Raw genomic sequence first — 27524 nt, 5'->3', positions numbered from 1 at the left:
CACCAAGATCAGTCCCTGCCCTTGCTCATCCTGAATCTGGGAATGGGAAAATTCCAAAAAGGGCTTTTCCCAGGAAATTTGGCCAGGTATATCCAGACAGCCCCTGGCTTGAAGTTCCTTTTAGCTCAGGGCAGGGGCTCAGCCTGGCTCTTGTGTGACATCCTGGTTTTTCACACCCAAGGGACACACAGAAAATTTTTTTGGTGGCTGTTTTTTGCCCAAAGGAAGGATTTTCAGGAGCACCACAACGTTTCATCCTTCACAGGGGTGCTGGAGACTGCAGCTCCTCCCAGCAGAGCCCCTGGGACATCCTTCCCCTCCCATCCTCTCCTCCTGCATGGAAAAGAACTCTCTGATAAATAATTCCCTTTTTGTTTGGCTGATTTCATGCTGTTACCAGGAAGCCTCCTGGCATCCCGGGGACTGAAACTCAGAGCAGGCTGGTAGCTAATGATGATAATTAAGATTTTATAGCCACCTTTCTGAACAAGCTGGCCCTTCTGAACAAGCTGTGGGGGTCTCAGGGAGCTGGGGTCCTCTGTCTGTACTGAGTGGACTTGGAAGAGACAGGGAAGGAAAAATAACTTATTCAGGACTTTGCTGGTGTCAGTGTGGGGCTGTGTTGGGGCTGGAGGCAAACCAAAAAGCTGAGGAGCATTTCCAGGTGCTGGATTTCAGTGGTCATCACAGTCCCTGGCATGGGTCAGGCATGGGACAACAACTCCCAGGCAAAGTTTGGGAGTTTTCACGGGTCAGGGACATTCCTAAGATGTAGTTTGGTGTGGCTGCTGTTTTGTAATTCATAATATGGACTTGATCAGGTTGGGCACTTGGCCTTAGGCCAGAGGATGGGTCCTGGTTGCTGGTGAAGACACAGCTCCTGTTGTTCCCATCCAAATGAGTGATTCCACTACTGGGGGAGAGGTTTGTGTGTCACAAGTCAAGAAAACTTTGTCCCTGCAGCCTGGGCTTAAAAATGCCCTGGGGAATTGCCCCTTTGCAAGATTTCTGAGTCCTCAGTGATTTCTCTCTGTCAGAAAGGATTATTGCACTCTGTCCTGCTGATTTTCCTCAGCTCTGTGGGTGAACTGAACAGCTCTAGGGTCACTCCTGTGCCCAGGATTCCAGCTGGTGCAGCCCAGACAGGTTTGCATGGTTAAACCCTCAAAGAGGTAGCAGGAACCAGGCTGGCAGTTTGGGATGATCCCTGGCTCCCACAGCTCCTGAACCCAACCTGCTGGGTGGGCTGGACCCACACCATGCCAGGAGCCTCATGGAGCAGGCAGAGCCCACCCTTGTCCAGCCATGTGCCAAAGGCACCAAAGATTTGCTGGAATTTGTAGACTGGGAAGGGACAGGAGCTCTGAAAGGCTGCTGCCTTCACAGGATGAGTTTGAGGGAATTAAGAACTTGATCTCTCTGATCTGGTTAGAAGCCTAGCAACAGGCTTTCACTTTTAATTCACCTGCAGGGCAAGATTTTCTCTAAAATCCCAGTCCCAGCAGCTTCCAGGGTGGTGAGGGACGTGCTGAGCCTGCCAAGGTGTTCACAGCTGGGAGTGCAGGAGGTGCTCAGCTGCATCTCTGAGCACCCACAGCGTGGGCCACCCCATATCTCATTTCCCACCTTAGAATCACAGGATAATCCCTCCCATCATCTTTCTGGAGTGGCAGGACGGAGCTGACCTTTGCAGATCTCCACAGGGCACTGTCAGCAGCATTCCTGCTTCCCACTGAGCTGCCTCCTTGGCTACCCAGGCTGGGAGCTGCAGCAGTGGAGGGCAACTCCCTCTGCCCCCCTGAGCAATCCCTATCCAAGAGAGATCCCCCTGTAGCACACAGCATTTCTGGAGCAGCTCCTTGCTACCCCCATTGTTCCTGGGAAAAGGCAGACAATGATCTAAGAATGCAAAACTCCTGAAACCCCTCCAGAAAGCCAAAATTTATGAGCAGCCTGTTCCAACTGGCAGAGGGAAGCTGTCAGTGGAACAAAAACATTGTGTAATTATTCCCCTCCTCCCCCTCGTCCCCCTCTGAGGGGAGAGCTGAGACAGCCACAAGGGAGAGGGGGAGTTGGGGAAAGAGCAGTGGTGAAGCACTGAGCATCCTCATGGAATCACAGAATGGATTGGGTTGGAAAGGAAAATAAAGATTATCTCGTTCCAATCTCCACCTTCTGCCCACCCAGGTTGCTCCAAGCTCTGCCCAGCCTGGCCTTGGACACTTCCAGGGATGGGACAGCCACAGCTTTGGCACTGCAGACGTCTCTCAGTGGGTGCCTCAGAGCATTTTAAAGCACATTTGGATGCTGAGTGCTACAGTGACCAGAATGGTTTGTCTGACCAAAAGGACTCTTTAATATCCACCTTTTGCAAGCGTGGGGCCAGTCCAGGTCTTGGCTTCTCTGAATGATGGGTGAATAAAGGTGTGTCTTGGGTTATGCAACTAAAAATGTTTATTCTATTCCATCTGTTGAAACCAGTTGGGGAGATGTTTTCCTTATCTGTTGTAACTCCAGGAAGGAGGAGGCAGGTGCCTTCTGATAATGAGCCAGCTATTAAAAGCAGGTGGGGGATTGTTCCTTATCTCTTTCCACCCTCCAGGGGATATCTGCTGTTAAGGGGCCGTCAAGGCTCACCAATGGCATCACACATTACATCATCTCAGTGTCCCTTATCTCCTCCACAGAGATATCTGCTGTTAATGGGCCATTAAGGCTCACCAGTGACATGACATATTACATCACTGTGAGATGCTCCACCCAGTGGAGGCAGCCAAATCATTCCTATCAGATAAAAACTGAGATGTAGGAACACCAGATGCTGGTTTTCCACAGGATTCCTGAAGGAAGACTGGACCCATCTTGCCATCACTGGACCCTTTTTTTCTACAAGGAGCATCTCCACTCCAACAGAACCATGTCTGCCACTCCAGGAGGGCTTACTCTGGACTGCTTCCAACACCCTGACCAACAGGGTGTCAGGTTGTATTTTCTGACCCTGTCAGGGTTTCTAGGATTTTCTGTTTGTTTTGTTTGCTTGCCTTTTTTTTTTTTTTTTTTTTTTTTTTTTTTTTTTTTTTTGTGTGTGTGTGTACCACTACATTTGTATTCTTAATATTTCTAGTAAAGAAGCTGTTATTCCTATTCCCAAATCTTTGCCTGAAAAGCCTTTAATTGCAAAATTATAATAACTTGGAAAAGGGGGGGAGTTACATTCTCCATTCCAAGGGAAACTCCAGCTTTCCCAGGTCTTGCCAAACCTAGACAAGGTGGTTTCTTGATCCTTCTTTATAAAATAGTTTGAAAAGATAAGACAAGAAAGGCTGAAATCAGGAGTTTCCCCCGTATTTGATAGTTTACCTTAAATTCCACATTTGCATTTCACCTTAACTTCCCAACCTTTATAACCTGGGGCTCCCAGGAGTGCGTGTGATCATCCAGGACTCAGGAGTGCCTGGAGAGGGGAGGAAAGTGCTGGTACCAATCATCTTCCCAGATTTCCCAGGTCATATGGAGACAAGTGAGACTTTTAGGAGCGGTGTGCACATCTCTGGGTGCTCCTCCTCCCTGGCACTGCTGCAGGGCTCCTCTGGCCAGCATCTGGTTTGTAAGTGATGCCAGAGAGGCGGTTTCTCCCGAAGTTTTGAGATGTCTCACTCCCATGTGTGCATCCCCTCAGACACAACACTTGGTTGTAAAACGTGCAGCAGGGGAAGCCAATCTGGCTCTGGTCCTGGTGTGGAGCCTGCCACCTCCTCCTTGCAATCCCTTGTTTTTCCTTTCCCTCTCCTCCTGTCTGCCTTGATCTGGAGGAAAACCCACTCAGCAGACAGTGCCAGGCTGTGAAATAAACCCACGAGGTGCTGGGATTGCTCTAGCTGGGATTTTTTTTCCCCATATATATCCATATCTATATCTATTAAACTGTGATGGTTGAAACCCTGTGTAGCAGAGTCAATCTGAAAGTTCAGTCTTTAAGTCCTTACATGTGTCATTCCTTGGCTTTCCTGGTGCAAGGAGACCCAGCGTGGCATTTCTGTGACCGTGTGTCTGCACCGAATTTAATTAAGGTTTTATGGAGGTGGCTGTGTGAGACCTCAAATCACTCAGTGATTATGGGATAGCATTTCCCAGTGCCAAAAGTGTGAGGAATGAGACACTTTCCCGGGAACAATGACCGTTTTCATCATTTCTGCTCTGGGGCTGTGACAGAGGAGCAAGGTCCTGTCCATTACTAGGTCGTGGCTGCCCGTGCCAGGGAGAGCAGCCAGCTGACTGTGAAGTAAATTTGTGCAAAATTGCTTTGTGTTTCCTCTTAATTGACCCAAAAGAAGTAAAAAGAAAAAAAGAAAGCTGGGCCAATTAATTTTTAACTGATTTTTTTTTTTCATGGTAAAAATTGTAGAGCTTTGGCCTGACTAAAACTTCAGGGATTGGGTCTATCTGAAAAAGAGAAAGTGGAAAAGTTTTATTAAGGCGCCTTCAAGGAAAATATTTTAACTGTTAATAGCAAAACAATGTTTGAATGAAAATGAAGTGTTAATGTCTCAGTTGTAAATTAAATTTTTTAGAACTATTTTTGCAGAATCCCAGAATGGTTTGGGTTGGAAGAGACCTTAAAAATTGTCCTATTCCATCTCCCGCCATGGGCAGGGGCTCCTTCCACTGTCCCAGGTTGCTCCAAGCCCTGTCCAGCCTGGCCTTGGACACCTCCAGGGATCCAGGGGCAGCCACAGCTTCTTTGGGCACCCTGTGCCACATCCTCACCACCTTCATAATGAAGAATTTTTTCCTAACCAAAGAAATTTAAGGTAAATTTTTAAGTTGTGAGTAAAACCAAAATTTATCCAATTAAAATGCTTGATTGATTCCTCCTCTCCTTTAAAATTTGCCTTGAGCTTTTGGGGGCAAGGAAAAATAATCTGAAATTTTATCTTCCAGTTAGCCTGGAAAAATCCACAGTCTTCCAGCCTGGCCACCTAAATTAAAAATGCAGTTAATTATTCCCAGGGATTAGTCTCAAACTGGCTCTTCCATTTCATGAGGAACGTGTGTCACTGCTGGGTGGCTGAGGACAACACTGGAATCAGTGCCCAAAAGATTCCTGCTTCCAAGAGATGTAGTAGCAGCCACTGGTGCTCCAGATGGAGATGCAGCTTTGATTTGTTGGTCTACGAAGAAGCATTTTTAGGATGGAGTTCAGCAGGACCAACCTTGATTTCCACCAGCTTTTCCCTCCGGGCATCTGGGAAAGGGAATGTGGCTCCCAGCCACAGGAGAGGAACCACCACTGGAGAGTTTGAATCATCTCATTGTGGACAGCTGAGACCTGCAGGCTCCTCTCTGGGAATTTTGTGGTGGGAGCAATGAGCTGTCCTCATGTTTCTCAAATCTGACCCAGTATTTTTTTATTTTAAACAAAATTAAGCAAAAATCAAACCTATTTCTATTTATTTTTCCTCCCTAATTTGATATATTTGAAGTGCCTGGATGCACTTTTCACTCAGTGGCTAACTAACATATAAAACATGAAAATATTTTTTATTTTTGTTGCTTTTTCCCATATGTTTTTGTCTACATACACCATAAGTGCTCCAATCCCATTTTCTTCCCATCTCTCCTGGACTGCCAGGTGGAGCTGATGGGTGTGAGTGGATAAAAAAAACCTGCCAGGAAAAAAAACCTGGCACACCTGTAATCCTGGAACACACCATCCTGCTGCTTCCCCAACACAGTGAGAGACCAGAGGCAGAAATCAATACAGACAGAGTTTTTATAATTAAAAAATTGTGCATTTCGACAAACAGCTGGCAGTTACACCCATCCCTCATCCCCCTTAATGCAGAAAATACATGTCTGGAACCCAGACATCTGATTTTCTAATGCCACGTGTAATGACCCACTGAGGCTGTGCTTGAATTAACCTCCTGCTTTTGGCTACCAGACAAGAGCCCAAGGGCAGGTCCACTCTGTACTTGACTCCACTTGACCCTAGAGAGAACCAATTCCCCTTTCCAAGGCATTATTTTCATGGAAAAACCATCATTTCTATCTTCTGATTGAAAACGCCTCTGAAAATCAACATGTGGGACACAAATGGATTTATTTTTATGAAAAAAAGTAAACAAAGAAGAATTTTAATGAGATGAGGGTTGTTTTTTTTGTGTTTTTTTTTTTTTTTTCAAGATGTCCATGGGGAAATAAGGCTGTTCCTAGTAAACTGAAGGGCACTGTGGCTGGTTGTCTTGTCCAGAGGCCAAGTGACAGTCTGGTCACAACCTAAAATAAACTTTCCTCACCTGGGGGAGCACAGGATTCAACACCCAGGCATGGTGCTGATGGCATGGATAAAGCTCTGGTGCCTAAAATTCCTCCTTCCTTGGCAGAAAGAAAAGATACTCAGGGAGCTTTGGAGCTGATGGGGAGGGGATGATGGAGGGCTGGTCTCAGCTCAGAGTCCCCAGCCCCTCACAGGGTCTGTGAACCCCTAATTTGTCCCTACCATGCAGACCTGTGGAGGCACAGGAATTATTTGTCTTCTCAGCACCAATCTCAAACTCCCTGCGGGATCCCAGGCCTGGAAGTCTCCTTGGATCTTCCCAGGCGTGTCGGGGTCCCACCAGATCCCAGTTCCCATCACATTTTGGGACAAAGGCGTGAACCCATCCCGGATCCTCCTGAGAGAGGCATCCTGGGGGCTCAGATACACACACAGCGACTGACACACACACACACAGAGCTCACAGACAGCTACAGGCACATCGACACAGCCACAGCTTCCAGAGCAGTGGGATTGCTCCTCCTGCTCCTTCCCAGGCTTTGGGCTGGCACAGTGGACACAGCCGGGTCTGCTCAGCCAAGAGCTGCTCCTGCTCCGGGCACGTGGTGAGGAGCAGAGTTGGGCTGAGGTCACAGAATGGTTTGGGTTGGGCAGGAACATAAAGATCATAAAGATCTGGTTCCAACCCTCCTGCCATGGGCAGGGACACCCATGAGCAGGATTGTTCCACTCTGACAGGGTCAGGAGCGGTGTGGGCACAGGAGGGAGAGCCTGAAGGCATCCGTGCTTGATCTTGGGTGCCTGGTGTCCCAAAATTGCCATGGCAAGGCCCCTGGAATCCCTTGCTGGGCAGCACCAGAGGTCTCTGCCTCCCGTGCCAGGTACAGGCAGCTGTGTGCACTGAAAGGCAAGAAAATACAGCATCCATCTGACATTCTGCTGGGCAGGGAGGGAACCCCTTGTGTTGCTGCAGGTCCAAAGCTCATCACAGCAATTCCTCCTTTTAATTTTAAGTCCCATTTTGAGTTCATTACCCAAAAGTCCCCTTTCTCCTCTTGAAGTTCCTCTCTCTGATGGATGTGTGTTGCTACAGAGGATCCAGGGTTTGCTGGTGCTGCTGTTGGGGGGTGTCAGCCTGGAGATTTCTCTGACAGGAGATGTCTTGGGTACAACACTTCCTCATTTGCAGGCTGAACCACAGGGTGTCTTGTGGCCGACAACAGGATCCAACAGGATCAGAAACTTGTATTGCTCTGGGTGTGACTTCCAGGGCACACAGGAGACTTCTGGTCAGCTGGAATCTCTGAATGTGCCCATGGAGAACCCATAATTTGTATCACAGGCAAAAAATGAAGCTGTAGTGTCCTGGACTCTATGGAGCAATCCAACAAACACATCTTCTCGCCACTTCTTGGGGCTGGTACCATCTAACCCACAGCCCTCTGCCTGCTGGGAGGGCTCCTTCCCACTGGAAATCAACTTCCCACCTGAAACAGCCCCATGGATCCCACACTTGGAGCAGCAGAGGCTGAGGGTTGGTGCCCAAGGGGACACCCATGGAGGAGTGTGAAATTGTTGCCTGGGAGGAGGGGAAGGGAAGAGGGATTTGCTTTGTGGCTGATTTTTCACCCCTCCTTTGATTTTTGAGCACAACCACCCACACCGAGCTGCGTCCTGCAGGAGGAAGGGGAGGAGAAGGGACTTTGCAAAGGAGCTGAGTGCACGTGCTGGGTCTGGATGCTCTCCAGGCTTCTCCCATGCAGATCCTGCCTTCCCCACAAGCATCCCTGGGCCGTTCCAGCTCCCACCTCTACACTGCCACCAAGACCACCTGCAGACTCCCTGTTTGCCCCCTCTGCTCCTCCTTGGCCTGTCCTCACCCAGCTGTGAGGCAGAAGGAGCTTTTTCCCTCTCTCTCCCCCATCCTTCCCTCTCCTTCCCCCCCTTGCCCCCCGTTCAGCACAGCGAGAACCGGCGGGAGTTGATGTTCATCTTGGTGACCCCGATGAGCTTGAGGGGCGTGGAGAGGCTGAAGGAGCTGACGAGGGGGAAGTCGCAGAAGAGGTCAGCGAGCTCGTCCCTCTCCTCCAGCTCGTAGGTGGCATCGTTGAGCATCCTCTGGTGCAGGTGACACGTCTGCTCGATCTTCAGCTTGTTGATGTCGCCGCGCAGCCGCATCAGCTGCCGGGCCAGCTGCTGGTCCTGCAGGCGCATTTCTGCCTGAAAAAAGGAGGGAAAAAGGGTTTTTCAGTGGTAAATTTGCTGCTTCTTTGCTCGGAGGCTGTGCTGGATCGTGGGGAATGGAGGGGTGTTGAGGTGCTTGAAGCTGTGGGTCTGATATTTCTGTGGGTCTGTGAGATTTTAGCCTGCTGGCAGCTGCTGTTATGAGTAAATAATTGTTTCCAGGCGCCGAAGGTTGTAATTGTTGGGGGTGGGTGATGTTTTTGAGGGTTGTGTGTTAAAGGTTGTAATTGTTGTGTTGAAGGTTGTGGGGTAGTTCTAAGGGAATTGATGACTCAGTGGACATCATGTCAGCAGTGTCAGCACTCTGACCCTGGATTGTTGGATGCAATGGACCAATCATTTGACGCCCCAAATTGCCAAATGATTGGTCCAGGGTTGTTGGGAAAGATGGGACAGGAAGGGCTTGTGGATATGATTGCCTGGTAAGAAATACTGGAGATGTAAAACCTGTGAGTGAAATAGAAATGAAGGCCAGCTTTGAGATGTGATCATGGCAGGCAGGAAGATGGTGATTAGCTGGAGTTAGGTTGAAGGACAGAAAACAAAAGGACTCAAGAATGTAGCCCCTCTCCACCCTGCCAAGGCATCAGGGAAAAAGTAGATAAGAAAAGTAGTCTTTAGAATTTAGATTATAGGATGATATGATAATATAGTAGTTCTCATAGGTGGCATGCAAAGTTTGTAGGTCTTGTATCTTGCGCTGGTTGGCCACTGTAAATTAGAATATTCAACACAAAAAGAGATATAATGTATTGTAATAAAGTCCTTGCTCTCTTACCTCTCTCTTACTGCTCTTACCTCTCTCTCTCATCGCTCTGACCCCTGCACTCTTCTTACCTCTCTTACCCCTCTTAGCTCTCTTAGCTCTTTTACCTCCTTTACCTCATACCCTCTCTCTCTCTCTCTCCCTCTCTCTTTGGGGCTTCCCTTCAGCCAAGGCTGGTGGTTGAAATCAGGCCCTCTTTACCCACGACCCTTGCAATAAAACCACGTGTTTCTAGAATATCTCAAGTCTGCAGAGTTCCTTCTCCCTGCTGTCCACAGATGATCCTACACAGGATGATCCTCATTAAAGGCCAATCCATGGCCAGAGAAGGAATCAATCAGAGAGAGGATCCTGAGCGCACCAATCAAGTGGGAGCATGAGAGTATAAAAGACACTGTGGGACTTTGCTGAGGGTTCTCTGGTGGAACTTCGCGTCCTAAGGAGCACCTGGTGTTTTTGCACTGTTAATTTGCATTTTTTTCTGGCTTATTGAGTGGTGCCTGGGCTTATCTCGGGCTCCTGTTCTCAGTGGTTACACCAATAAATGAGGTGCCTTTTTTTTTGTTCCGAGTCCCTGTGTTGTTTATTACATTGCTAAATTTTTCCCAAGGAAAATTTTCTACAAGAAATCTTCTTCTCAAAACAATCTTGGCAAACAACTCTCCTTTCTCAAAACAATCTTTCTCCAGGTGGTGTTTTGCTGTTTCTCTAGTTTAACCAACAAGATTAGAGAGGTGTCTTTCCTATTCACCAATCATGTTAAGTCTGTATTGGAACACCTCATAAAAAGTAGTAAGAATTAGACAATAAAGCTTTTTTCTAATGCTCTTTGTCTTCTAAAATATTTGGAGTCTCTCATCTCGTTTTTGTTTCCTACAATGACTCTTGAACCCATACAGAGAGGGGCAACAAGGCTGGTGAAAGGTCTGGAGCCCTGTGAGGAGCAGCTGAGGGAGCTGGAGGGGCTCAGCCTCAGGAAAGGAGGCTCAGGGGGAACCTCATCACTCTCCACAATTCCCTGGCAAAAGGCTGCAGCCAGGTGGGGGTCAGATTCTGCTCCCAGGGAATCAGCAACGGGATGAGGGGACACGGCCTTAAGCTTCTAACTGAGGAAGTTTAGGCTGGATATTATGAAAAAGTCCTTCACAGAAAGAGTGATTAGGCATGGAATGGGTTACCCAGAGAGGTGGTAGAGTCACCATGCCTGGACGTGTTTACAAAAAGGCTGAATGTGTCATGGTCTGGTTGACAAGGTGGTGTTGGGTCATAGGTTGGACTCAATCTCAACTGAGCTGATTCTGTAAACTCATCTAGAGGTCCTCGATCTGTGAGGAAGACAGGGATCTTCCAAGCCAGCAAAGCATCCCAAAAAAATACCAGCTCAGGATGGGGAATTTTTAACAATCGAGAAATTCCGTGCCTGCTCGTGTTTTCAGGAGCACCAGGAAACTGGAATTAAAGCTGTGCCAAGGTTGTTGGCTTGGGTATCTGTCAGGCTCCAGAGCCTCCATCTCAGCATTAAACAAAGCCCAAATTAATTTTGTTCATAAGGCAGCAGCCACAGGGAGACAGAGCAATTAGAGGTGGAAAGGACCAATTAAAAGAACACCAAATAACTGATCCCCAAATACTCAGCCTGGGTTTCCAGCCTGCATAAATCAGAGCTGCTCCATGACAGACTCCACCTCCCCTGTGGATTATTTTATCTTGGTGATTTGAAGTGACTCTCAGGATGGGACCTCCATGGTTTCCCACAGGACAGAGAACAACAACCTCCGAGGTAATGATCAAAGTGTTTTGGAAGTATTTTTTTCTCCCCTGGCACCTGGCTTGGGAAGGCAGAAGATTCAGAAGTAATGGAAGGAAAGAAGTCTTAAAAAAAAATCTAACTCATAATTAAAAAATAAATTAAAATAATAAATAAAATTTTAAAATAATAGAATAAAATAAAAAAAAATAAATTAATTGCCACAGGATGCTGTGGGTAGTGAAGGAAGGAGGTGAACACTTGGTGTAGGAATCAGCCTGGCAAACAGGAGCAGGCAGGGCTGGAAAAGCAGATCAAGACAATTCCCACTTCCTGCCCCACTTCCCTCCTCACAGCAACAAAACAAAAAAGCTACAAAGAAAAGAAGGTGGGAAAGAAGCTCAACAGGTCCACCAGAAGGGGCTGGAACAGGATGATCTCTAAGGTCCCTTCCAGCTCAGCCAGTTCTAGGACTCTGTGATTCTGTGTTTTGGGATAAATGTCCCTTTCCTGGATTTTAGCAGCATGGATGTGATCAGACCATATCAGTTTCCCTCCAGGCCTGAAAATGAGCTGCTCAATTTGTGGGTGCAGATGTAGTTCTGGGGGAAGGGAACAAATTATTCCTGGCCTGGTGGTTTGTGCATGAAGATGCAGAAGGGAAGGGAGGATGGAAAATTCTCCTTGAGAGACCCCACAGAGACCCTGATGTTCCTACATGGGACCTTTCCATGCCTGACACAAGGGCTGCTGCAAGGAGGGTGTGAACCAAAGCAAAGCAGCCTTGGGGTTGCTTTATCTTGTGCCATAATCCCTCCTCCTCCAGACAATCAGGGAATCACAGAATGGTTTGGGCTGAAAGACACCTTAAAAATTATCCTATTCCACTCCCTGCCATGGGCAGGGACACCTTCCACTATCCCAGGTTTCTCCAAGCCCCATCCAACCTGCCTTTGGACACTTCCAGGGATGGGAACCTGTCCCAAGGCCTCACCACTCTCACAGGGAAGAATTATTTTCTAAATCCCTTCAAAGCCAAACCATTCTGTGATTCTCTGACATTACAAAGGCATCCTGGAGGACCTTGCCTGATGCTCCCAGCCAGCAATAAGACTCCAGCTTGGATGTCTGGAGAAGATTAAGTCACCTTTGTACCAATCTCTGAGTGAATCTCTCTCCTTCTCTCTCAGGAAATCTCTCTCAAATTGTTGGCAGGGTTGTGGTCATTTACCTTTATCAAAAAAAAAAAAAAAAAAAAAAAAAAAAAAAATCTCAGACCTCATAACCTGTGCCCCCAGCAGAGCAATGCCACTTGGCAGGTTTTTATTCTTCCACCTGAGTTACAATAAAAGAAGAAAAAAAAAATCATTCTGTTGATATTTTTCCTTGTCTCACAACAAACACTGCCATTTTATCAGGGAGTTGATCACACATGTTATTGAAGTGACCCTGGGTCATTCTTTCTTCTCCGTGTATCAACTTACCCAAGAAATGCCAACAAGGGCTTTCATTGAATATTTGGAAGAATATGGGATTAAAAAAAACTCTGCTGCCAAAAAAAAAAAAAAAAAAAGAAGAAGAAAAAGACATTCAAAAGAGAATTATGAGGCCATTGTGCAGTTATAGGTGTGAGTTATAGGTGCTTTTTTTTTTTTCTTTTGCAAACCAGCTTTACATTTTTTGACTGGTTCTTGTTTTCCCTCTCTTTTGAGGAATCCCATTTGATTTCATGTAAGCTGGAAGGCAAAGACCTACAGAAAATAAAGATAAAGGAACAAAGCCTGGCAATGGTTGACTAAAACCATGGGGATGTGGCACTTGGGGACATGGTTGAGTGATGGCTTTGGCTGTGCTCGTTAACAGTTGGACTTGATGATCTTTGAGGGCTTTTCCAACCTTAACGATTCCATGTTTCCACAAGAGGATGATGAGCACAAGGAGGAGATGGAAGATGGGATGAGGGCTGTCACTGCCTGTGCTCCCTGGAAGGCTGCCTTCTCTTCCCACAGGCTTGGGAGTTCCTTGCCTGGTGACAGGTCCTGTGGAGGCAGCTCTGTGGGGTGACAGCTGGGCACAGGGTGGAGCAGGAAAGTTGAGCTGCTCTGCTGCAGGGCATCAACTCTCACTCCCCACACTCATCCCTGGGGCTTGGCTTGAGATGCAAACCCCCTGTCCTGCATCCATGGAGTTGTCCCATTAAACACTGCCCTGTTCAAGCCCTCCCAGAATATTGAGTGGAATCTCAGCCAGAACCCAGAAATCCTCATTCTCCTTCCCTTTCCCAGAGACTCTGCACAAATACTAAAACCATTCCCCCCGTCCCATGCTGAGGACCAAACAATTGCTGGAAAGGATGAGTGATGTCCCTTTAAAAGCAGCACTGTCAGGCCAGCAGAGCTCCACAAAGCTGCCTGGGAATGAATAATGGGATTACAGGGGCCACATCATGGGAAAACGGGGAGTTTTTTGGTTTGCAGAGTTCACCCACAGTGCCAGTCACCACGAGGTAACTCCACACTCCAGTTTATCCCTGTGAGATGGCAGCAGGATCCCACACATGGATGCAGAATCCTGGAGAAACCCCTGGGCAGCATCCAGCAGAAGCCAGGCTTTTCTTTCCTTTAATCTTCTCATAGCCAGGGCAGGAGGGGCCTTAGGTGTGTCTTGCTCATAAAAACTAACACATTTTAACCCATTCTGCCTCTCTCTGCACACCCAGCCCCAGCTGTTTCTCACCAGCAAGGTTTGGGAATGTTGTTGGAGTGGACAAGTGCTGGGTTGAACTTCCCAGGCTGGAAGGGGGAACCAAACTCGGGTCCTTCCTGGCAGTGAAGCAGCTGCTGGATTGAAATGCAAAGCTGGACCACTGGATCTCATGAACTTCGGGAGGATTTTCTGCTTGGATTGAGCCTCAGAGTCTCCTAGGAATGTTTAATATGGGTGAGGGAGAGAAAGCTTTGGGTGCATCCTTTCCTGTTTTCCAGTCTAGGTGGCTCATCCTAAATAGCCACAAGCAGTTGCCTTCAATTTTGCCTTCAACAGACAGAAAACCCAATAATTTTCCCATTTTCAGCAGCCCATCTTTTCTCTGCATTGCTTTTGGGGGATTTTCAGCAGGCAGCACTTCAAGGCATGGAGATGAGGAGCTCTTTGAGATTTCCCTGTCTTCCCAAAAGAGAAGAGTCCCATGGATGAAGTCCCAGCCTGGTCCATGAAGCTCAGGGGGATGGTCTGTGGAGAGGCAGCTGCTCCCACAGGGCCAGTTCTTTTTATTTCCAAAAGACCAAAAGAAACTGAAATGTGAATTGGCATTTTCCTGAGTGCAGCCACTTGGATTTAGGCACAAAGGAGCACAGGCCACTTGTCAGATCCCTGCCAAACCTTTCAGACAAGTCCCCACTGTCTTTGTTTTGGTTTAAAGCTTCTTCAAAGTGCTCAGATGCCACCCTGTCATGGCTAATTTTAGGTTGCCCCTTGTGGGGCAACCCACAGCCCCAGATGAGTTATCCCAGATCCTTCTGGAGCACCTGGGAGTTCCCCACCACCAAACCCCAAGAGACCTTTGCCAGCTGGACCTGTCATGGGTCCCAAATCTCTCTTTTTCAGCGTTGTTTAGGCTGTGTTGGCTCCCTCTCTCCCGAGAACAGAGTGGGTGCACCCAAATGGACCCTTGGGGATCATCCTGTTCCATAATAAATCCTAAACTCTTCCCTAGTTTCAGCAATTTAACAGTAGAGATCACACAATCACAGAATGGTTTGGGTTGGAAAGGACCTTAAAACTCATCCCATTCCACCCCTTGCCATGGGCAGGGACACCTTCTACTATCCCAGATTGTTCCAAACCCTGTCCAACCTGGCCTTGGACACCTCCAGGGATCCAAGGGCAGCCTGGGCACCCTGAGCCAGGCCCTCCTCACCCTCATAATGAGGAAATTTGCTGCTGCATTGTTGTTTAAATTTATTCAGCACTTGTTCAGTCAATATGAGTATCCCAAATGGAAAAAAAAAAACAAAACAGCACTTAATATTTAATGAAAAATAATCTGACTAACAGGGCACAGGTGTTTAATGATTTCCCATGAGGAATCATCAGACATTTTTGTTCTTTTTCAAGTCTTTCCTGCATTCTGGCTCACATCCCTCAGATTTCAGTGCCAAACTGGTGAATTTGAGATAGAAAACTCTTTTTTTTTTTTTTTCCTAAAAGAACAGAGTTAGAACTGTTCCAAGGTGTCCCTGTTCATAGGGTTGTACTTTAGCCATACTTAGGAGGGAGGGGACTTTGAGTGCTTAATTTCATAAATTGTGAAACCTGGCAAATTTTTTAAAAAAAGAAGAGAAAAGTGTGACCCCTCAAGTCTGTCACCATCCCTGGGCTGGTGACGTTTTTCCTCTCAGCACAGATGAGGAGCTGCCACACTTGACAGTGCAAAGGCAAACACAAGGGCAAAGAAGAGGCAGGAGGAGCTGGGGAGGGAAATGCTCCAGCCCTGGGGCAGCTCAGCACACCCTGAGAGCTGCAATTTGCTCCTACACCTCCACAGAGCCTCCCAGCACAAAAAAAAAACAAAACAAAAAAAAAACCACCAAAAACCAAAACAAAAACAAAAAAAACCAAGAGCAGTTTGCATGTCTGAATAAATCAGCTTCTCGGGGCCAGGTTCCCAGCAGGCCCAGCTGACGTGGCTGGCTGAGGCTCTGTGGGTTTATTTCAGCCCCACAAACCTGGGCCAGGGCCTGGAGTGCAGAATCAGGGTCTGGGATGGTTCACATGAGGTGACAGGACAAGAAAAGAAAAGCAGATGGACAATAAAACCTTGGGTTTGTCTTTTGCTTCCCCTCTCAACGTGAGCAGCCTGAACCTGGCTGGAGCCAAATCAGAGCAGACTCTGGAGACACAGAGGAAAATTCCTTGCAGTGTCAGATGATGACTTTTGTGTGGATTGGGAGTAACAAGAGGCAGGGCAAGAGGAAACGGCCTCAAGTTGCACCAGGAGAGGTTTAAATTGGATATTAGGAAAAATTTCTGCAGCAAAAAGATTGTCCAGCCCTGGCACAGCTGCCCAGGGCAGTGGAGGAATCTCCATCCCTGGAGGGATTTAAATGCTGTGTGGATGTGGCTTGGGGACGTGGTTTAGTGCTGGGGAGTGGTTGGACTCAATGATCTTAGAGAGCTTTCCAATTCAAACCCTTCTGTGACAGTCCCAAATTTACCCTCTCCAGCTTCTGCTGCTTTTGGCTGGGATAGAGTTAAATCCAAAACCGGATGGTCCTGTACCAGCTGCCTGTTGGAAACAGTCCCCAGCATGTGCAAACTCCTGGAGCTCCAAGTGCTTGGCAGGACCCTCCCTGGGACAAGCCAGAACCATTCCAGGGTGATGCTGTTGAAACAACCCAGCCTGAACACGCTGGGAACTGTGCTGAGGGCTGGGGGTGATGGAGCTCCACACTCTGCATTTCATCCCGTGAGGACAGGGCTGCTGCACTTCTTTCCTGCATGGGAAGAATCTCCACAGTCACCAGCTTTTGCCCCTTCATTGGATAGGTGAATCCTACAGACCCTAAATAACCATATTGCGGAATCACAGGAGCATGGAATGGTTTGGGTTGGAAGGGAAAATAAAGCTTATCTTGTTACACCCCCTGCCATGGGAATGGACAACTTCCACTGTCCCAAGTTGCTCCAAGCCCTGTCCAACCTGGCCTTGGACACTTCCAGGGACCCAGGGGCAGCCACAGCTTCTCTGGGCACCCTCACCACTCCCACAGGGAACAATTCCTTCTCAATTTCCCATCTATCCCTGCCCTCTGGCAGTGGAAAGCCATTCCCTGTGTCCTGTCCCTCCAGGCCGTTGTCCCAAGTCCCTCTCCATCTTTCTTGTAGGCTCCCTTCAGGAACTAGAAGACCAAAATTAAGTCATCCCAAAGCCTTCTCCAGGCTGAACACTCCCTGTCCTCTCAGCCCTTCCTCACAGCAGAGCTGCTCCATCCCTCTGATCATCCTGGTGCCTCCTCTGGACTCTTTCCAGCAGCTCCAGGTCCCTCTGCTGTTGGATCCCAGATCTGGAGGCAGCTCTGCAGGTGGGGTCTCACCTGAGAGGGGCAGAAGGGGCAGAATTCCTCCCTTTTCTGCTGCCCACACTGGGGGATCAGCCCAGGATCTGGTTGGTTTCTGGACTTCATCCTGCTATGGAGCCTTCCTGATGGCTTTGCCACCACAACATCAGGAAAAATCTTGTCTGTGTTGGCATGTTTGGAAGCTTGTTCGTTTATTTGACAAGAAACTGGATTTCACCCTTGAAATGTAATGTGAAATGCACCTTTTGGTTCCAGCACCGTGTGATGGGATGGCCTGGCCGTGCTCCCTCTGCCTGCTGGCAGCTCTTACCCACACTCGTGCCTCCAGCACAGCCATTTCACCCTGTGGTCAGTCAAAAAATTGCTCTCTCTTTTGGGGAAATTGTTCTAAATTACCAGTCACGTCCAGATCCAGCAAAGACCAGTATAATTAAGTGGCTGGGAAATGGAAAGTGAGGAACAATTAGGGTTTGCTTGGCCTTTTCTCCTCTTTAATTTAAACTTTCATTTTTTGGCAGATGGTGGTTTAGATACCACACCCCAGTCTAAGGGGTAGAATCAGACTCTAAGATAATTTGTAATTCCATCATGTGCAGAGATTGAAATAAAACCCCAAATCTTTTAAAATCCAGGGTTCTGAGTAGGAAAATCTGTGCCTTACTCTCTTTGATCATCTTGAGATTTGGCGTTTACATCAAGTGTGAATTTAAGATTGCACCCAGATTCAGGTCACAGATCTAGAGCTGAGGTTCTCCAGAGCCCTGAGGGGTTTTAGGGAATCTGTTCCTAACAGTCCTGAATTCCTGAAAGCCACGATCCTGAGAAACAAAGTCACCAAAGTGCAACATCCAAAACCACCTCTGCAAATAAATCCTCAGGGATTTTTCATTATTATTTAAATCCTCCACCAGTGGAGCTGGGTGAATGCAGCAACAGAAAGTTGACAAATCAACATTATCAGAAGCAAAAGTCTCAAAGAAACCTTTAAAACTGTTATTCTATTTTTGCCAGAAGTTTTCCTCAGTGATTTCAGTGCTTCTCAAAAACAAACTGTCTGCACAGAGGAACATTTTCACAAGTGTTGGCCACAAGTGATGTCCCAGACCCTGTTGTGAATATTCCTGCTGGGACTCACAGGCAAAATTCCAACTGGGCAACAGGAACAAAGCCACGTGTCATGAGTCACTTCCAGTGATTTGGGCCAAAAAAAAAAAAAATGACTTTTCATGCCAGTGAGGAGAAGGGAAGGATCACTGGGAAGTGTTGATGAAGCTGTTGGTGTCTGATTGGTTCTACTCTTGTGAAGAGCACCTGAACTCCAGAATACCCTGAGCTGGAAGGGACTCACAAGGATCATTAAATCCAACTCCCGGCCCTGCACAGGACAACCCCAAAATCACTCTGTGTGTCTGAAAGCATTTTCCAAACATTTCTTGAACTCTGTCAGGCTTGGTGCATCCTCCTGGGAATTATCCCCAGGCTGTGCTGACTCCTGAGCACAGCTGGGAGCTGGGTAGGATAAATTTATGTCAAAGGCCATGATATAGGAAAGTGACAGAGAAAAGGTGAATTCCAGCCCTGAGCCCTGCCTGTCTGGATTTTCCTTGCACAGGTTCTTAGAAAAGACAAAGCATTTTTGCCCTCTCCCTCTCTGTGAAATGTCCAGCACATAACCACCAGAAATAAACAGATGTGTGAGACAGGGCCTAAAGCTGGGATGGGAGGATGACTGAAATGTGGACTGGATTTGAACAAAAAGAAAAAGGCAACAGAGGATGGACCTGGAAGAGCCAGGTGTGGAAAACACAATGAGTGATGGAAAACACAGTGAAAAATGGAAAATACAACAACTGATTTTTGCCTTTCCACCTGGGGCTGAAGGCAGGTAGGAACAAGGAGCTTCCCCACTCTTTCATTTTTATCCCTCTTGAAACTCTGTGCTAGCAGGGACAGGCAATCACTCACCAGCTCCTTCCTGAGCCACGTCAGAGCTTCATCGATGCTCTCAAAGCCACCGATTCTCCCTGAGGTGACAGTCCCCTTGTCCTGGGCAGGGCTCCCGTTGAGGTGCAGCTGCACCTTCCTCATGGGGACAGTCTCCCCCGGCGTCTTTTTGGCCTTGGTGGCCTCGTCCTCCCCCTCTCCCTCAGGCTGGGGGCTCTTCCAAGCCTGCTCCTCCAGCTTTGCCTTCCATTCCAAGTAGGAAGGGCGCCTGGTCTCCAGTCTCAGCTTCTCTGTCAGTGCCTTGAGGGTCCTCAGGTGATCATCTGGAGGAGGAACCCCTCCAGAACCAGCATCTGTGCTGTCCAGAGCCTCTTCTATTTGGATTTGAGGCACAGACATCCTCTCTGGGAGTCCAAAGGCATAGAGGTGGGCTGGGAAGGACCAAGGATGGAGGTGAGAAGCCGTGAGAGGTTTGACCAGTTGTCACGAGGTGCTCAACAAAGTTCCCTGGAGGATAGATGAGGTGTGGGCCCCTGCTCAAGCACCAAACCAGCCTTGGATGAACATCTAGAAGGAAAAAAATAAAATTGGTTTTGAGAAGGAAAAGGGAGTGAGGAAAGAGAGACAGCTCTTGTGAGCAGGGGAGTGAGTTTTGGGAGAGGCTCAGCGCCAAGGTGCTGCTGGGGAGGGTGACCTCACCTCGGTTATCTGAGTGCTCTGGGGCAGGAACAGACAAGCTCTGGCTTTTAGCAAAGCTCTGGTTACCTACACCTCCAATCTTAACTCAAGGGGCCACAGAAAGGTTGCCAAGAAGGCCAGGACACATTCCCAGACCCCAAAGTCCTCTGGAGACAGCAGTGGCTGATGCTGGATGTTGGGCTGTCTGGTTTTGCTGTTTTTCTGCCTGGCAAACCCACATTTCCCCATTTGGGAAAATCAGGTCCAGATGAAATAGGATAACTGGAAATAGCGGAAGTTTAGATTAAATATTAGGAAGAAATTCTTCCCTGTGGGGGTGGTGAGGGCCTGGCATAGGTTTCCTAGAGAAGCTGTGGATGCCCTTGGATCCCTGGAAGTGTCCAAGGCCAGGCTGGATGGGGCTTGGAGCACCCTGGGTTAGTGGAAGGTGTCCCTGCCCATGGCAGGGGATGGGATGAAATGAGCTTTAAGGTCCCTTCCGACCCAAAATATTCTGTGAACCCAAACTTCTCCCAAGAGTTTGAGTCAAAAGGAGAACTGGAGAAAGGGACTTATCCTTCCCCACACCACACCCCCCTCCAGTTTTACAGATCTGGGTTGGCTCAAGCTGCAGCCTGAGGATTCAGCTCCCTCCTGACCTCTGGCTCCAGTCAGGAACATGATCCCAGCCATGTGAGGAACCATCTGGCATGGTTTGGGTTCAGACACCCAGGGAGACTTGGACTTGTGGTTTCCATCACTGGCCACGTCCAGTTTGTCCAGTGGGAATTCCAGTGGGAATGGCCCCTTGCAAACACCCCTTAGGAGCAGCAGCACAGAGAAGCCAGGAGCTTCCTCCCCACTTCTCCTCCTGCCAGCATTCATGGAAGCTGTGCCCAAAACTGACCTGGCACCTGGAGGGGCTGAGGACTCAACTCTTCAAGAGTTAAGCTCAGGCAGCTTCTGTATTCATTTGCCGGCAAGATCAGGTAAGAGACATCCTCAAGGTCGTGTGCTCATCTATAGCTGAGCTAGGAATAGATCCAGAGCTCTCCTCTGAACGTCAAACACAAAAACAAAATGCTTTTCTGCCTGCCTGCTGAGACGCCTGGAAAACCAGGCAGGATGTGAGCAGCTTCCTAGAGTTACTCAGCCATTCTTCTCCCTGCCATCCCCACAAAGGCATGTGCAGCTCTGAAATCCAGACCATAATTACGCCTCTCCAACCTTTTCAGTGAGAAGATTCGATTTAAAATAAACACCGAGTGAGAGCAAGATTCATCCCAACAATTGTGTGGGGGGCACACGAGCTGAAGGAGGAGTTGATAGTGTACACACAGACAGTGTGGGGGTGGAGAGTTAGTCATCTTGTGCTCTCCTTCCTGCTCTTATTTATGTTAATGAGAGTTTTACGGGGAGAGGGAGCACTCACAGACACTCTTGTCAGGTTGAAGCCAACAGCTCTCGTGCCTGGAACAGCAACAATTTTTCCTTGTTCTCTTGAAAAGGAGAGCAGAAAGCCATGGGCTGCCCTGTTGGAGGGGTGCTCTGCAGCTCTCAGGGCATGTCAATGAATTTACCTTTCCTCCCACTCCCCAGGTCAATAAAGGAATACAAGTAATGACTTGAAAGACCCCATTTCTGAGCTTTTTTTTTCCCCTGTCCTATGAGGCCTCTGTGGAAATTGCTGAGGATGGTCCAAACCCAGCAGTCCAAGAGTCTGCTGCAGTCCCACACTGGGCTGCTGGATGTGCTAATCCCCAGCAAAGATCATATTTTTATAGTTTTCTGGATGCCACAGCTACAAAACAGAGCCCCACACAAACTCTTTTGTCCAGTTCTTCAGCGTGTATGGAATCCTCAGGGTGGGAATGGCCCCTGGTATTTGAGCACTGGGCACAGCTCAGTTAACATTTAGAGCATTGGACCATGAAAACAGGACAGCAGCTTGGAGCATCCCCTTTGTCACAGCCCTGCTGTCATCTCCCCCTCCCTGTCACCACAACTCCCAGCAGCTTTGGAGGAGATTTGGTTTTCCTACCCTAAAAGCTGCCTTGATTCAGCCCATCCTTCACTTTCTCCCTGGTGCAACATGAAACATCTCATTCACTCTGCAGGGACTAAACTGGCAGCTCTCTTCCCCAGCCTGTCCAAAGTCTGAAGTGACAGAAAGGAGCCACCTCTAATTTCCTATCAATACCTTGGACTTGGATCAAAGGCCTGCTGTGGAGAAAGAGATCTGAAAGTTTTAAGTGTGTGAAAAATGCCCTTGTGCTGTAACACAAACCCTTTGGTGCCTGAGAGTTACTCAATTCCCAGGAACAAACCTGCCTTTGGCTCAAATCCACATCCTCCCATTCTCCCTGCCCTAGGCTAGGCTCCCCCTGGGCTGGCCTGTGTGAGGGGATTTAAGTGATTAATCCCTGATTTGTCTCATTATCACACTTGCCACAGGGAGTTCCTGCCACCCCTAATTAAGTTCAGCCCCAAAACAGGGTGAGGGTTTGCTCACACCTCACTAAGAACCTCTGCTCAGGGGTTCCCTCCTCCCCTTGGATGAATCCTGAAAGCACAGAACACAACAGGTCACTGAGACAACAACAAAAAAAACCCCTTTAATTTCTTTCTTGGGTTAGGTTTCCATTGGAGAAGTCAACTGACCTACCCCAAGGGATCAGCAGGAGCACAAGTCTGGGATGGAGGAATAATAGGAAAGTTAAACTGAGAGTTCAACAATTAGCCAAGGTGGAGGTGTGGGGAGCAACCTTATTATTCTTTTTCCAACCTTATTATTCTTCTTCCTTCAATCCTGGTGGACTGTGGACTCCTGTAACACCATTAATTATTGCAGGGGAGCAGCAGTGACTGCAGGACTCTGTGTTAGAGCAATTCTGCTCCTCTGGAGGCTGGGGAGACAAAAAAGCCTCGATATGAGACAAAACCTCAGCTGACAGAAGCCCTTTTGCCCACACAGAGACCACGGATGACACTTCTGGCATGGAGCAAACAGGACAGAGGCAGCAGTTCAACCTGTAAATGGCCTTGAAAAAGCACCTCAGGCCCTTTGTGCCTCAGTTTCCCACTCACTGAGAAGTCAGTCCATGCAACTGAAGGAGGAGCTTTCAGGGAAAAAGCTCTGGGGATTTTCAGAGATGTACAGAATCCACCTCTGGTGTCTCCAGGTCTCATCTGGGTGCCTACACACATTCCAGTCAGTGCAGGGACACCCCCTGTGATCCAGGGAGTTTGGGATGTGGTTCCCCTGATCAATTGCTCTGGAGGTTTGCACAGGATCACCCTGGGCTGTGCAGATACCCCCTGATCCCACAGAGGAACCCCATGGAGTAAACCCAACCTGCCAACATCATCATCCAGCTCTGCAGCTCCCAGCAGCAGAGGAGGACCCTGAGCCTGAAAAGGTGGGATGAAGGAACCCCGAGGTGGAGCAAGAGGTGGGGGACAGTGCCTGGTGTGCAGGGATAGCTGTGTTTGCCTCCCTCCCTGCACAGCAAGGACACAGGGATGGGGTGGGGGTGGCTGACCCCCCTGGAGGTCTCTGACCCTCCCTGGGTCTCTGCTGCAGGTTGGGAGAGGGGCAGAGAGGAGGAGATGCCTGTGAGAAGGGGTTGCCATAGCAATGGAGTAAGGGAGGACTCCAGCTGCTCACGGAGGTGGATGGATGTTCCGGAGCATCCTCAGGGCAGCACAGACTCAGAGGCCTCAGGGACGGGGTGAGGGAAGGAGAGAGCCCACAGGATCAACACTGCAACTCCCTGGAGCTGGTGGTTCCCTTTCAGGGTGGCTGCACATCACTCATTTCTTTCCCCATGCCAGAATGAGCTCTGTCAGGAGAGGAGCTGCTGTGCTGTGTGGATTTGATGAGCTGGGGGCTCCCTCACCCTGCCAGACCCCCCCCATCCTGCTGCTCTGCACCTCAGCTCCTGCAGAGCTGGAGAACAAATCCTCAGCCGCCCCACCGACTCTGAGGAGAGCTGGTTTCCCTGGATTTTATTATTCAGTGTTTACCCACCCAATCCTTTTCTGTAGCAGCTGAAATCCTCTCCTGCAGAAAACCAGCCTGGTCCCAAAGTGACCTTCAGCTTCCCTCCTTTCAAAAGGACAAAATTCCAGCACCATGAAGAGCTGTCTGATCCCAAAGCCAGGACAGGCTCCTGGGCTGGAATTGGTGCTGTCAGGATCAGATGCTCTCTGGGACAGGATGGAAAAAGCTCTGCTCATGCTGGAGGAGTCACAGCAGAGCCTCAGTGACACTGAACACGGTGCCCATAGAGACCTTCCGGCCATGCTCCTGTCTGTGAGCTTGCTCCTTTCTCCATGGAAAAATGACAGCACTGATGAGACCAAAATGGGCATTACAAGTATAGATGTGGACATGGCATTGACAGAAAAACAGGGAAAAGGGAAAAAGAGGAGCTTTCCATTCATGTCTATAACCTGGAGCAAGACAAGGGTTTGCTCTGGCACATCCTTCTGCCCAAATGGCCTCCAGAAAGAGCCCTGAACACTGCAAGGGAGGAGGGGAGAGCAGTGGGGGCTGCAGGAAATCCATCAGAGAGGTGGAGGGATGCAGAGATGGCTGCCCCAGCCCTGGAAGTGTCCAAGGCCAGGCTGGACAGGGCTTGGAGCGACCTGGGATAGTGGAAGGTGGAAGAAGGTGGATGAGCTTTATGGAAGGGACCTCCCTTCCAGCCCAAACCATTTTGTGATTGTGTGAGGTTGGAGGGGACCAGCTCACACTCCCTGCCCCAAGGCACTTCTCCCTGGCTGATTTCCAGCATCACCAGTAGAGTCAGAACCTGTTTCAATAAACACATCTGCACCTTCCTGCCCGACTACACCTCATCCCTCCTGCATCCCCCACACAGCTCCTGGCAGGCTCCTGGTGAGAGACCAGGGCTGAGGCTGCTGCCTCATTCAGAGGGACCCTTACAGCTCCATTTTCAGGCCAGTTAGGCTCCCCTCGATCAGCACATTTCCAGGCTTTGTGTGGAAATCCTGCATGAAGAAGCGTTTGGCATTCCAGCAAACCAGTCTTCCAGTCAGCTGGAAGGAGCTGCAAACTGGGGAGCTGAAGGGGAGTCTGTGCTTTCAACCCATCAGCCCAAACCAGGTAGGATTCCTCTTAGGAGGAGGAGGATTAAGGAACAGAAGCAAAGACAAGTTGTCAGGCTCTTGGTGAAGTCACCAAGTCCACCCTCTTTGAGGTCTGTGGAGCCATGGGTTGTGGGGAAGGGTTTCTCCTCCACACCCTGCCCCAGGCTCCCAGCAGATTTTGGAGCAGATCTCAGAGATGGCACAATTAACCTGTCCCCAGAGATGCCCCCAAAGGGCTCGTGGCTTGGCACAGCCGGTTGTTCCCCCTTTTCCCTGCTGCCACTCCAAGCACGGCCGCGTTTTCAGCAAGGAGAGGCGGGGACCTCTGTGCCCGTGTGCCCAGGGTAATGAAAAGGGCTGGGATTCCTTGGGAATGAGCCAGGGCAGGATGAGAAATGCTCTCTTCCCGGGGGACTAATACGGGGAGTTATTTTTTTTTCCCCAAATGCAGCATGCAAGGGTGTGTTTTCAGAAAGAAAAAAAAAAATAAAATAGAACCTAACCTTTTTCTTTTTTGTTTTGTTGAGCTCCAATCTGCCCAGCACCGAGCTCAGCCCCTGCAGGGACAACACCAGAGCCAGTTCCCACTGGAGACCCCCAGGCTCCAAGTTAACATGATCAGGGGAGTGGGGTCAGCCCTGGGTGACCCCCTAATCCCCTTTACATGCCCCTTGTCCCATCCAATTATCCAAACCATGACCGTCCAACCTCTGTCCTCAGACCTATCTTCTCCCGGTGCTGAGCTGCACTGTGGGATTTACCATCATTTCAAATCAGCTGCCTGCAAACAGACCCTCCTCCCCCTCCAGAAGGGCTACGCTGCTCTGAGGCTGATTATTTTTATTTTTTTTTTCTTTTTCCCTGCAGTGTCTCTGCTACATTTTGCAAACACCTAATGGCTGCAGGGCTGTTGCAAGCCCAGAGCCCGGCAGGAGCCGGATTCCTCCCGTTCTGCCGGATTTTTGTGGTGCACACACCGCCCCCCATGAAGGATTGGGGGGGGGGGGGGGGGACTTTAATGGGCATTTGAAAGCAGAGAAGAGCTGGGATGCAAAAAATAAAATAAATAAATCAATAAATTTAAAAAAACCCAGCAGCAGCTCCCGTGTGCTGAAATGATGGCTGGCACAGAGCAAAGCCACAGCAGCCAAAACAGCCTCGTTCCCGCTGGAAAGTGGGGAGTTCCTCGGATACAGGGGATGATGAGCAGACAAAGCCAGAGCAATCAGCCGGGCACAGCTCCTCGCTGGAAACCAGGAACTTGCTTTTCATCCATTTCCCCCTCCCTTTTCATCATCCCCCCTTCCCCTCCGCTGTAGAAAAAGCTCCGGAGGGTGCAGGATTGTGGAATAACAGCGGGAACACGGCAGGGAAACAGGGAGGGGGGTCCTTAGAGAGGTGGGAGAGGTGTCAGCCCGCCCGGAGCGGAGCATGGCATGGGATGGGATGGGGTGGGATGGGGTGGGATGGGATGGGGATGGTGCCCTGGTGTGCAACACCCCGGGGCGTTGGGGCTGGGCTTGCACAAACACTCGTGCTGGGAGGGGTGTGGGCTGCCGCTATTATTTTAACAATTACCCCCAAGCTGTTATAAACGGCTCTGAAGAAGTTCTGAATGTGTTTTTTGTATTCTTTTCCTCCCCTCCTCGGTGCAGGCGGGTGGAAACCTGCCCCGCTCAGCTCACGGTGCCTGATTTTCAAAAATCCCGAGGTAGCGACGCCCTGCGAGGGCACCGCGCTCATCCCACCATGTCTGCACTGCACAACCCCACAAACCTCCCCAGGGCTCCTGCTCCTCTCGGCCTGGGGGGGCTGAGGGAGCAACAGGTGATTGTCCCGAAATCCGGGCAGCCTTTTCCCCGCTCCACCTCACCCAGCGCGGATAAACCGCCCGGAGCCGAGAGCGAAACCCGCGAACATCATCGGGAAGGAGGATTCAGACATTCCCAGTCAATGGGGAATCATCTCCAAGGGGATATTGCGGCTGGAGGGGACACTTTGCAAAGCCCAGCCCTGCTGCAGGAACCAGTGGCAGAGTCCCCATCACCCCTCGCTGCTGCTCCCCAGGTCCCCGACAGTTCCCGTCCCCGGGGTGACTCTGTCCCCAAAAAGCCACCACGAGAGCCCCAAACTCACCGGGGCTGGACTCAGAGAGGGGATGATGGCACGGACATCTTGGCTCCCTCCTTCCACCTCGGGTCTCCAACTTGGTGTTCGCAGAGCGGTGCCACCACCAGCGGTGCTGCCTCCCGGAGTCTGTCTCATCCTCCTCCTCCTCCTCCTCCTCCTCCTTCTCTGTGTCTCGCTTCAGAAATCTCTCTGTGTGTGTGGTGGTTGGTTTGTTGTTTTTCTTTTTTCTTTTTTTTTTTTTTTTTTTTTTTTTTTTTTTTCATTTAAGGGACTTTTTTTTTTTTTTTTTTTTTTTTTTTTTCCTTCTCCCCAGCGGTTGCGTCAGGGCTGTTGCCTGGAGACAGGCGAGCTATTCCAGTTTGAGCTTTTCAGCGCCGATTTCCTCTCTCTCTCTTTCATTCATAGCACCGAGCCCTGAACCTACCTCCCACCAAGCAATAACCCTGGAGAGACCTGAAAGGGAGGAGCTGCACCAGCCCGGGTCCTAAACATCCTCCGGGAGAAGGAGGAACATCAGCGATGGAGAGCAGGGATGGAGCG

The 27524-nt window shown here is 49.3% G+C and overlaps 1 protein-coding gene across 1 annotated transcript; it reads right to left on the bottom strand.

The window, feature by feature from the left end:
* Window positions 1-5838: 5838 nt before the first annotated feature.
* FAM167A (family with sequence similarity 167 member A) lies at window positions 5839-27524 on the bottom strand. The gene is made up of 3 exons (XM_083857411.1): window positions 26991-27524; window positions 19083-19628; window positions 5839-8500 (listed from the first exon to the last, which is right to left on the bottom strand). The coding sequence occupies exons 2-3, from the start codon at window positions 19458-19460 to the stop codon at window positions 8237-8239; spliced, it is 642 nt and encodes a 213-aa protein (XP_083713537.1). The 5' UTR covers window positions 19461-19628; window positions 26991-27524; the 3' UTR covers window positions 5839-8236.

The sequence above is a fragment of the Zosterops lateralis genome, assembly GCF_965231275.1.
Source record: "Zosterops lateralis genome assembly, chromosome: 3".
NCBI classification, from domain to species: Eukaryota; Metazoa; Chordata; class Aves; order Passeriformes; family Zosteropidae; genus Zosterops; species Zosterops lateralis.
Note: the sequence above shows the minus strand (reverse complement) of the source record. Positions and strands in the feature narration are given on the sequence as shown.

Bases quoted from the DNA above. Each gene is read 5' to 3' on its own strand.
- FAM167A (XM_083857411.1), bottom strand. From the start codon at position 19,460: ATGTCTGTGCCTCAAATCCAAATAGAAGAGGCTCTGGACAGCACAGAT. The intron at 8,501-19,082 runs GTGAGTGATTGC...TCCTTTTTTCAG, and splicing joins CGTGGCTCAGGAAGGAGCTG to GCAGAAATGCGCCTGCAGGA.